General features: G+C 46.7%; 1 protein-coding gene across 1 annotated transcript in view; it reads left to right on the top strand.

The window, feature by feature from the left end:
- Positions 1-3360: 3360 nt before the first annotated feature.
- Positions 3361-11063, top strand: part of LOC119395923 (solute carrier family 26 member 6) — a 275825-nt gene continuing 268122 nt past the window's right edge. Inside the window, exon 1 of the mRNA XM_049416816.1 lies at positions 3361-3520. Within this exon, the coding sequence (XP_049272773.1) occupies positions 3376-3520 (145 nt within the window). The 5' untranslated portion in view covers positions 3361-3375. The remainder of the gene's footprint in view (positions 3521-11063) is intronic.

Here is an 11063-nt window from a genome sequence, read left to right as displayed (position 1 = left end):
TTTCTTTTTTTCACATCCCTGTGGCACCTGTGCAGCGCCCGTAGGACTCTAATAGTTGCTCGAAACTCGCCAAATAAAACCCGACATCCGGAAAAGAGGCGATTAATGTTAGAGCATCCGTAGCCCTAAGCTCTGGAGTGATCCGTGGTACATAGGTTTTACACCTTGCGGAGCCTCCATGGAAAACAGCGGTGACAATTTTGCCCTGTTGTATTTATTAGATCCACTAGAGGTTAACGATGTTATCGTAACTACGGCCCAGTTATGCTCCCCAGTGTGGTAGAAATATAATTGCTTCGGAATTGTTTTGCACATATTCGCAGAAAATCTGGCGTGCAACAGTTCTTTATCTCACTGATGAATGGTAATAGGTGGGTGAGTATACTTATGGGTATTATCCGACTGTATGAGCGTTCTCAATTGTGGATCCAACCAACTTCACGACGAAAATTATGCGATATGGGCATAGATGGATACCATGGATACCACTGACGTCACTGAAACAGCCACGTTGGATCCCCAGCATGGTGGGAAGCGAACTCACGTTAGTGTTATGAGCATATCGCATTGCTGGTTATTTCGCTATTCATGCTGAGAGGCCCAGTAACGGTGGTATTAACGCGTGTATGCGTTAAAACGGCGGAATATTTAGCTCACTTCCTGAAGGTGTACATATGGGCTTGCGGGATCAGCTGTGACAGTGACGTGTGTTGACTTCATTTTTCCATTGATAGTTTGCACGCGATGTCATGGACGCACAACATGGCTCTGTTAAGGTGCTTATTTGACAGCAATTAGCGACAATACTCAATGGCGACAGTCAAGGCAAAGCACGGACTCTCAGCGCGAGCGGCTTTCTCTCAGAGAGGAGCCGAAGAGGTCTACCCCACCATAGAAGGTGCTGGAGAGTGCAACGCATATTACACAGTTCCAAGGCTTCGCTACAGCTCCAACACGGCAGCTTGGATGACGGCAAGGCAGTAACATCACGCGGCGATTAACCTGCTTCAGTTTGATCACAAATTTTCCCATAACGTATGTAACTATCGTGTGCAATAAAATTCCAGATGAAAGTCAGCGCTTGTCGATGTCGTTTCCTTTCCATTGTCCCCGTGTGAAAGAAAAATCGCGCTGTTTTTTTTTTTTTTTTTCAGTAAACACCAAACGCCTGCGAGATGCCCCTTTGGTGAGATTAAAAGGAAAGCTCAGGCCAACCGAGCTGCCACGGCCGCTCGAAACGCTTCGACAAAATCGAATCGGGCACCCCTCTGGGAAAGAAACGCGGCGACTCCGGTATGCACAGTCGTTTGGCGTTCGCAGCATAGTCCTTCAGTTTAGCTGCAGCTGTTACCAAACTACAAAATTGGTCCGTCTTGTGACTTTCAAATATTATGAGGCCTCAATATGCAAGTATGCTGGCATGTCCTTTGTGCATCAGACACGTTACTCTTTTCATGAGCTGCTTCAAGTGCAAAGTAACATCGGACATATTTGCCAACGTGCTACGTGTGGTGCTTTCCTGGAAGAACAATGCGTTCCATGCGACTGCTGCCATCACCTTGTCGGAGAAGTACCTCGTGCTTGCAGGATAACTTTAACCACCGGTTGAGCGGCGTTACCAGCACTTTGAGAAGCACCACACAGCAGAGTTTTACGTAACGCGTTACAAGTAATCGATTACCCGTAATCAATTACATCTTCTTGTAATTTTGAAATATAATCGATTACTTTCCCGAAACTGTAACGTTCCGGGTAATTCAACTGCATTTTCTGGTAATTGATTACCGGTAACCAATTACTTTCTGTTTTTCCAAAATCAAGTTGTAATCAGTCTTCTACGGCCGTTCTCGTCGCGGAAAATATGCGACCACTCTGTAGAGACCGCCCGTCTCGTCAGAAAGGGAGTCCCTACAGAGCCCCCTTTTTTTTTCATTTTTTTCCTTGGCCCTACCTGCTACGCCTTACCCGAGCGCCAACAAAAGCGAGGCGCGACGCTTCACAAAGAATATGGACACTACAACGTCGAAGCACTGCGCAACTATATATAGCTGGTGCGCAAGGTGTTCCTACGTTATAATACCGCCCTTCCCTCCAGTGCATGCATGGAGTGTTCAGTGTAGCAGCTGACCTCTTAACGTTGATGTGTCGGAGAATCAGTGACAGCAACTTTGGAAAACAACTTCTGTTGAAAGTTAACAACGTGTGACCCTATATCACGAAAGCCACAGTAAGCCTCCCAGCCTTCCCTTTACCATGCAAGCCACAGCAGTTCGTTGTAGTTTGAGTAAACTTGTGGTATTGTGTTACGGGGATAAAATTTTAAGGAAGGTAACGGAAAAGTAATCGATAACACTTCTGTAATGGCTCGTTACATTTCTGGGGCTGTAATCGACCACTGTAACCAATTATATCTTAAAGGAAGCAATTGTAATTGTAATCGGTTACATACTTTCTGTAACGCGTACAAGTCTGCCACCCAGTGACTATTCTTCCAACTTCCAAACCACCAGACCGTGGCATCACGCTCTGGCTACCGCGGGCGGTGCCTTTTACCATGTATGTAAGCGACGCTCTCCAAACGCTTCAGAACCGCGGAAAAGTAAACGACGGCTTCCATCGACTGCTCCATACAGTTTCAACGTTGCCGCGCCACGGCGGGCGCATGCGCGGCCGCCCTTCAGCTCCGCATCTTGGTGCTGACGTCATCTATCGCGGGGGCGTTTCTATTCGGGAATCGTTACGCCGAGCCCAAGCAAGCGTGTGGGCGGCTCTAGTGGCCGCCTATTTCTGACCTTGCGCTGAGCGAGTGGCTCCGTGACGAAGAGGTCTTCCCCGTCCTTCTTACTCCGTTCATTCTTCTTTTCGCCCTTCTCCTCCTCTTCGTATCGCCTCCTCTCCTCGGTGCTCGGGCCCGGAGCTTGGCGTCGATCCGGGGCTCCGAAATTTCGCGATCCGCGCGCCACTCCTTCAAAACAACTCGGGCGGCCCGGGTTGTTTTCCAGACGACCCAGTCTCTCTCGTCCCAGGCTGCTCGTCGGGTCAAGGTTATGGGGCCACTCCAGGACTTGTGGCACAGTTTCCCCCGCGCTCCGCGGGAATCCGCCGCATGACTCGGCTGCTTCACCTGTCAGATGCTCAGGCTCGCCGCTGTTGGTGCTCGGGACAAGCAAAGGTTACACGCGGCGTGCTGGACTTGCTGCGCTGGCTCCGAAGAAAAAGAGCCATCTGGGGCGTCGCCTGAGTTTGTGCAACGCTTCGTAGGAGTCGACGGCGCGAACCGGGTGTTGTGAGTCGCGGCTTCGGCCTCCCGGCTTCTTTTGGGTGTTTTTTTTTTACGTGCGCCAGAAATCGCGCGTACCGCGCGAGAGCTTGTTGATGAAGTTGGTGCGACGCCTCTCCGCGTCCGCGGAAGCGGCCGCGGCGTCGTGCGCGCGCCGCAGCTCTTCGGCCCTCGAATACCAGTTCCGGCGACACGGACTGCTGGACGCGACGGCGAGGTGGACTCGCCTGTCTTGGTCAGGTGAGTGCGGATTAGCTTGACCTACGTAGGGGTCCAGTGTAGCGATCGGTGGCGTTAGACCTTCTGGGGAAATGGCCTTGCATCGCATCCCCGGGAATGTGGGATGCTTATCAGGGATAAGCAGAGAAGGCTCTTTTGTGAAGGGAAAAAGGGCGCGAAGGTGGGAGCTATTAACTCGTTTGCCACTTTCTATCGCGTGTGTGCATCAGAGTTGCGTTTGAGATGCGAAAGTGCTGCTGGAATCAATAATGTCTCGAAATCAATAATAATAAATAAGAAATCAATAATAATAAGAAAGAAAGAAAGAAAGAAAGAAAGAAAGAAAGAAAGAAAGAAAGAAAGAAAGAAAGAAAGAAAGAAAGAAAGAAAGAAAGAGAGAAAGAAAGAAAGGCGGACAAATGAAGCAGATTAATGAGCAAAAAAAGAAGAAAGAAACTAAAGAATAACATCGACTAGCTAGAAATGGTTCATTAATTTATTAAGACATCCTTTACTCAGACATATCCCCGCTGAGCCCAAAAACGTTACAGCAGGGGGGTTACAAACTTGAATAATATTCAGCTTAATTAACAATGCATACCTGCTAGCATAACAGAAGATTCCAATAAGCGATATTTATAACAAAAAAGAATTGGTTTACAGGTTCGTCCGGGCCCGGCATTCCCTAATTTTGCACTGGTGATCTGTCCGTGCAGATATATATTTTGGCAGCTTCAAGTACATTCCGCTGTCAGTGCCAATTTTATTTTAAAATATTTCATACAGAAGCTTTAACAGCAATTTCCCTCTCAGAGATTCCCAGCGATGCCAGATTTAGATTTTTTTTTTCATTGCTGTACAACTGCACTTTGTTCTTTTATCGTTACATTACAACTCACGGAATGAGCAAAATGACCCAATGCGCATATGAGTCCAGTTATATCATCAACATCATGAATGATTACTCGTTTTGGGTTTATTTATTATTTTACCGAATTTTTCAACGCATTACGCAAGAGGTTCGCAAGGCAGCAAGCAGCCCTGAAAGAATGAAAGCAATCCTACATTAACCGACACAGTATAACTACTCTAGAACGACAAATGAAAATATACCAAATGAAATTAAATCTTTGTTTCCAGCATGTATTAATACTCAGATGGGGGTCGGCGGAAGAAAGCTGTAAATAGGCGGCTTCACTAGCCCACAGCCCCAGTAATGATTGGCGTGTGGGCAACAGCAGTGAAAAACGTTCAAGAAACAAGTGAGAATGTATGATGACTGCAAGATAAAAGTAAAACACAATCGCAAATTAAAAAAAGCAAAGGAAAAAAACGACGCTAATATAACTGAAATCGATTGTCTTCTCCAAACATAGGTCTGAGTTTATCAGAGTGCAAGACTACAAATGGTCTTCGAAACTGCATATTAGAGGATCAGTGTTTGTGTAGGTATTGCATAATGTTCATATATCATGCAGCTTGGTGCCGCTTGCTGCATGGAACATAGACAGTATTAATAAACCAATAATTCAATTGTTTATAATAATAATAATCATAATCATAATAATAATAATAATAATAATAATAATAATAATAATAATAATAATAATAATAATAATAATAATAATAATAATAATAATAATAATAATATAAGGAGCAGAAGAAGAAGAACGAATTGTTAAGCATATTTCGTGTTGTTCCTAAAGCGCAAAATAAGTTATTTGCATTAGACTTTAAAACAGTGCAGCAGGCGTGTCATACATAAAAGCCACACATGATATGTCAGCAAAGCTTATTGGCATCAGCACTGTGACTGTGCTGTGGTTTCAGCGCAGGCCTGGCGTTTTTTTTTTCGTTTTTTTTTTGTAAGCGGCAGCACGAATATCAGGTTGACAGCACCCTACTTTCCGACAAAGAGCGAGATGGAATTACAGCCCTCTGCGCATGCGGAGTTCGATCGAAGACGCCGACGGCGGAATTGCGAAAATGAGCCGGAGTGAAGTCGAGCACAAAGGGCATGCTGAGCATGCCGGCATCGCGTTTAATTCGCGTATTCATTCCATCGCGCCTGGCGGGGGCGTACCCTGCTGTCTTTCTTTTTTGTTTCCCGCTACCGACGATCTCCAGGCGCAGCGCGTTGGGCATGGCTTAGTTACGAATGTTCAACGCAGAATGTCAAAATTGGCACCAAAATTTTGCAATAAATGTCCCCTACTGAAATGTCCCCTACTGATTTTTTGCTTTAAATGGCCCCTACACACGCGCACACTCACACACACACACACACACACACGCACACACACACACACACACACGCGCGCACACGCACGCACGCACGCACACACACGTACAATCGCGCGCGCGCGGGTGGGGTTTATATTTAACATTTGAACCATTATTAATATGCGCAAGATAAGCATTTATTAACATAAAATATACTTATTTTTCAGCTGCATATTAAGACGGGACCAAACAGTGCTAGACACGGAACGGTGATAGAACGGCAGACAGGGCGCTGTCGTTCTCTCGCCGTCCCGTGTCCAGCGCCGTATGTACCCGTCTTAATGATGTACGAGCCAGCCCAGTCAGGCGCACGCACGCAGCTGCATCCACAGTTGCACAGGGCTCAGTTATCAGTATCAGGAAATCTCATCGACAAAAGGCTTTCAGTCGTTCTTGGTTAACAGCCTCACTAAAGGCTAAGTGCATTGCAAAAAAAAAAGTTTTCGTCAGGTGTATCGCCGCGGTTATAAATAGTTTATAATTGCTGTGAATTATACCAACGTTATCAAAAGGAGGGTTTAACACGACCGGGAATAGACACCAAGTCGTATTGCCTGGGAACGCATATATGTCGCGCGTGTTTTGTGCCGCGTTTCCTTCATAACGGAGGCATTGATTTTGTGCGTCCTGCAGGCAGTCGCTAAGCATTCGATATGCCGCGTACGGTGTCAGAATGGCGCGTTACACAGCGCCACATGACCCGCCGCGGTGGTCTATTGGTTGCGGTACTTGGCTGCTGACTCGAAGGTCAAGGGATATAATCTCTATACCGCATTTCGCTGGAGGCGATATGCTAGAGGCCGTGTGCTTAGATTTAGCTGCACGTTAGAGAACCCCAGCTGCGGACGAATTTTTCGCGACTAAGAGGCTCAAAGTCGCGAAAAAATCGAAGCCACAAAGAAATCCGTATGGATTTCCTTGTGGCTTCGTGCTACAAACGGGTGGTTGTCTATTTTCCCGTTCAGAACCCCAGCTGGTCGAAATTTGCGGAGCCCTCCACTATGCGGCGTCCCTCATAATCGTAAACTGGCTAGTGGCATAGCGCAAGAAGACACAGCGCTTGTGTTCGTCTCGTACTTCTTTGCCCGTGTGTCTTCCCGCGCTATGTTACTAGCCAGTTTACGATGAACTAACAAGCCCATATTGGTTCCCTTGTCCATCATAATCATTTCGTGGTTTTGGGACATAAAAGGCCAACAGTTGTTGTGGTTACAGACTTGCACATGGGCAGGCAGGATGTGCTTCACCGGATGCGCGCTTCGTGCTAGCTATACAGCCATTAGAAAATGTTGTAAAGCAAAGCAAGCGAAAAAAAATGTTTACATAAGCTATAACTAAGGATGGTCGTTCCCGTTTCATTCCGTAGATATATGTGGAATTAAAATTAATATCGTTCCCTCCAAAAGCAACCTACCATTTAGTGTCTATGCGCTGCTTGCTGAAGTAGACAAGTTTGTACTTTGCTGCGAGGTCATGCGCAGAGATTAAAGGCACGTGCTTACTGCCTTTCTGTTTATTTTGTATGGGCAGAAGCACTATGAGCGACAAACGTTATACTGAAAAAAAATACCAGTAGACGTCAAAATATAACGTATAAACGTATTTATAAGTTCTCGACAAGTTATAGTTCTTGCTATGGCTTGGGGTGCACACATACCTCGAAACCATTAGTGCTTCTCTGCAATCTTTGATCGTTCCATCAAGAGTGTGCGTATGCACGCATGAATGTCCTTTTTTTTTAATATCACAGATTACCTGTCTAGTGCCCCCATCTTCATCTACTGCGCCAGATATTAAAGATGTCATGGACCACTTTTCCAAGTAATCATCGAATGAGCTCAGTAGCGGAGTTAATTGCCTCGCGAATCGATTGTCGCGAATATTTCTGGAATCCGTCAAGAACGAGCACGCTTTGATTTGTCGCACGCTTTAAGCGCTTTATTTCTCTCCTCTCGTCCCGACGAGTGCGCTGGAAGTTACGCAGAAAGGAGTGGCACGGGAGAAAGAAGTTACGTCAGCGCGCGTCATAACCTTTTAGCGCGCGTGAAGCAACGCGATCGCCCTCTCCCGTTGCGATCCTTGTGCGCAAGTGTGGCTGTACTGTCTAATGTTAGCAGATTATGAATCGCGGCGCCGGCACGTGTCGGCACCCCGCGGCAAGCAGCGGATCTGATCTAGACGCCGCTCCTGAAATATGCCAGCTATTGGCCTACCGCCTACTTTCTGCCGTTCGACGTCAAAGAGCAGGCGCCGTAAGCTCCGAAGAGAGTGAGCACAGGCCTCTGTACGAAAAGAGGACGCCTGGCAAAATGGCAACTTCACGTTCCGCTTCTAGACTCTCCTTGCCGCGTACGACAGCAAAATTTGGCTGAGCTGTTCATAGCACTTTCTGCTTTCCGCAGGATGTGTTCTTGGCCCCAAGCCCGAGGGTTGTTTCATGATCCCTTTAAAAGACATATACACTAAACGCTCGTTAATTCGGAAAACTGTCCGAATTAGCTGAATGCCGAATTATCGAAAGTATCCAGAAGACAATAAATAAATGTCTATAACATCAATGCAATTTTATTTCATTTTTTTGACGAATACGTAAATGCAGTAATTTGCAAAAGAGCAATGCAAAAGCCGCAATTCTCGTCATTTGCGACTTCGTTCACAATGTGAACGCGGCTCAAAACCCCCTTGTCTCAATCCCAAACGTGCTCTGAGCCAATGCCTTATTACGTGCCAATCACGCGATTGCGGGGTGGTGAGTACGTCTCTCTGAAAGCCCGCGGCAGTTTCAGCTGTCCGCGAATGTCGCTTTCGCACCTCTGCGTCGCACATCTGCGGCGCTTCGCGCTCGGCGCGCTACGTCCGAACTAACCGGGTTTGGGCCAAATATGGCCGAATTAACGAGAGTTTGATGCCATTAAACAATGCATACGCTGGCCGGGACCAGAGACCACGTCCGAATTATCCAATTTTCCGAATTGACGAGCGTCGACTTAGCGAACTTTTACGGTATTTATTTTACATATTATTCTGCCCACAATCTCGCGGGGCTTTTGTTCTCCTCCTTCCGATCCCCATTAGAGCAGTAAACGAATATGCGCAGGTGAGACATTGTGCTTTTCTATAAACAACTTTCTCTCTCTCTCTCTCTCTCTCTACTATATTTGGTGACCTAACCAAGAAAGCGTTAACGACGTGCTGCTGTCTACGAGTGCAATCGGCCGGCTATCCTAAGTATCGGTAAACCATGCGTCTAAATAACTTGAGCTCACTTTATATTGGGGTGCCTCGACACGCACCAGCCTGCCGGGAAGTTAGGGGGAGAAAGCGGGAGGGGGAGACGTGCGCACGCATCGGCTGACGCGACAGAAAAACTTGGAAACAGTGTATTTTATATAAAAATAATCAGAAAAAATGGCTACTAAGCGTGCCAAAACTGAAGTTCAGGAAGAGCCAGAAAGTCGCCATGCAGCCAACCAACCGGAAATTGGCCAATTTGGCGCAAAGCAGCCGCCAATTGGCACAAACAGCAACCCTGCTGTATAACAATTAGCTCCGCGTTCAAACTGCCGTTTTTTCAGTGTCACGAGGCTGTTTTCGTTACAGTGTAGACTCACGGCCACAAACAACTTTTGAACGTTAGGCACCGAGTGTTTTAGAATTTCTTATATTCTTACAAATTTCAGATGCTACTCAACCGTGGTCGAAGCGATGGTGCGTCGCAGAAGCCTAATGCACGTGGTTATCATGCAACCCATGCCGTAAGTTCAGCAATCCGTATCGGCATCCGCATTCCGCTGAGGTGCAAATTCAAAGTAAAGTAATAGGCGTCAGGACGCCATAACTTCGCTATAAAACCATACAGTCATCGCGGCCCCGGGCATACGAAACTCTGTGTGCGCTTACAATACATGGTGGTGGTGGTGACGTTGTTGCTACAGGCGGTTTCAGCCTGGCAGACTTGGCCGGAAATGGCTCACCCGAGAGTATCATTCCGCAACTTAATTATCCTCTCCTTTTACAGCGAAGGTGTGGTAGTATACCCTGTGCCGTCATCGTCGTTGTATTAGTAGTAGTAGTAGTAGTAGTAGTAGTAGTAGTAGTAGTAGTAGTAGTAGTAGTAGTAGTAGTAGCAGTGGCAGTAGTAAGTACTAGTAGTAGTAGTAGTAGTAGTAGTAGTAGTAGTAGTAGTAGTAGTAGTAGTAGTAGTAGTAGTAGTAGTAGTGGTAGTAGTAGCAGTAGGCGTCACACAGGTCACGTCACCTGTGGGGGGAGTCAATAAATAAAGCGAAATGATGGCGACGATAGATGATGATGATGATGATGACGATGATGATGCTCAAAATGCGCGCGTATGTCAAATCTGGAAGTCGATTTACGACACCACGTGATCTCGCTAGCCAATCACATACGCCCGCGCGCTTACAGCAGCTTCGCTCTCCGATGGTTCTCGTGGCGTCGACCTGGCTGATATTTTTTTCTTCTTTTTGTTTATGTGTGTTCATACGTGTCTTTTAGCGTACGGGAAATGCATTTACGCTTCACAGAAAACACTACTCGAGAGTTCTTCAACTTGACTTTGTTGCTTGTCATCCGAAAGTTGCCACCATTGCAGTTTTCGTTTAGACTGCTCTTCTCTTTTATTGCCGTCTCTTGCCCTCACTCAAACCTAGCGACTCCCACATTTTTAGTGTGTCTCTTGCATCACAGCTGAGCAAGGGAACAAGGCGGTCAATACGTGGTTGTTTTCGCACGCTGTGCTCGCCCGTCTCGCTTTTTCTTCCATCTTACTCCTTTCCCTTGAAAAGCAGCTGAAGGATGAACACGTGCTGTTGCTGCACGTGCCGTCCAGCTATTGCTGTCCTCGGCGGCCGTGAGACGACAAACACGCGCCCGGGTTGTTTGTCTCGCCAGAGCTTTCAGACAGGCACTGCGAGCTAGAGTTGTACAACTCACCGGTCGGCGCGTGTTACAACCGGCGCAGCTCTCACGATCCGGCGCGCAGAAATATTTACCAACGACTTCCACGTGGCCGGTCGGTTTCCCCGTGGACATGTGCGCGAACGTTACCCAATAATCAAGTCAGCATGTGTTGACTCGTGCGCAGTCAATAAACATTTGAAATAAATTTAATAAGCATTGATAATCAATGCTATAATCTACTTTCATCAACAGCCTCTGTCTTTAGATAATGTCTGTAAATTTACTCCAAGTTTGAGTGTGGCGTTGTTTCAAATTTCTGTTTTTTTTTAATGCCGCCATGTTCCTTCATTTTCAGTGCCCACTT

This window comes from Rhipicephalus sanguineus, chromosome 6 (genome assembly GCF_013339695.2).
Source record: "Rhipicephalus sanguineus isolate Rsan-2018 chromosome 6, BIME_Rsan_1.4, whole genome shotgun sequence".
NCBI classification, from domain to species: domain Eukaryota; kingdom Metazoa; phylum Arthropoda; class Arachnida; order Ixodida; family Ixodidae; genus Rhipicephalus; species Rhipicephalus sanguineus.
This window is presented reverse-complemented; position numbering and strand designations above follow the sequence as displayed.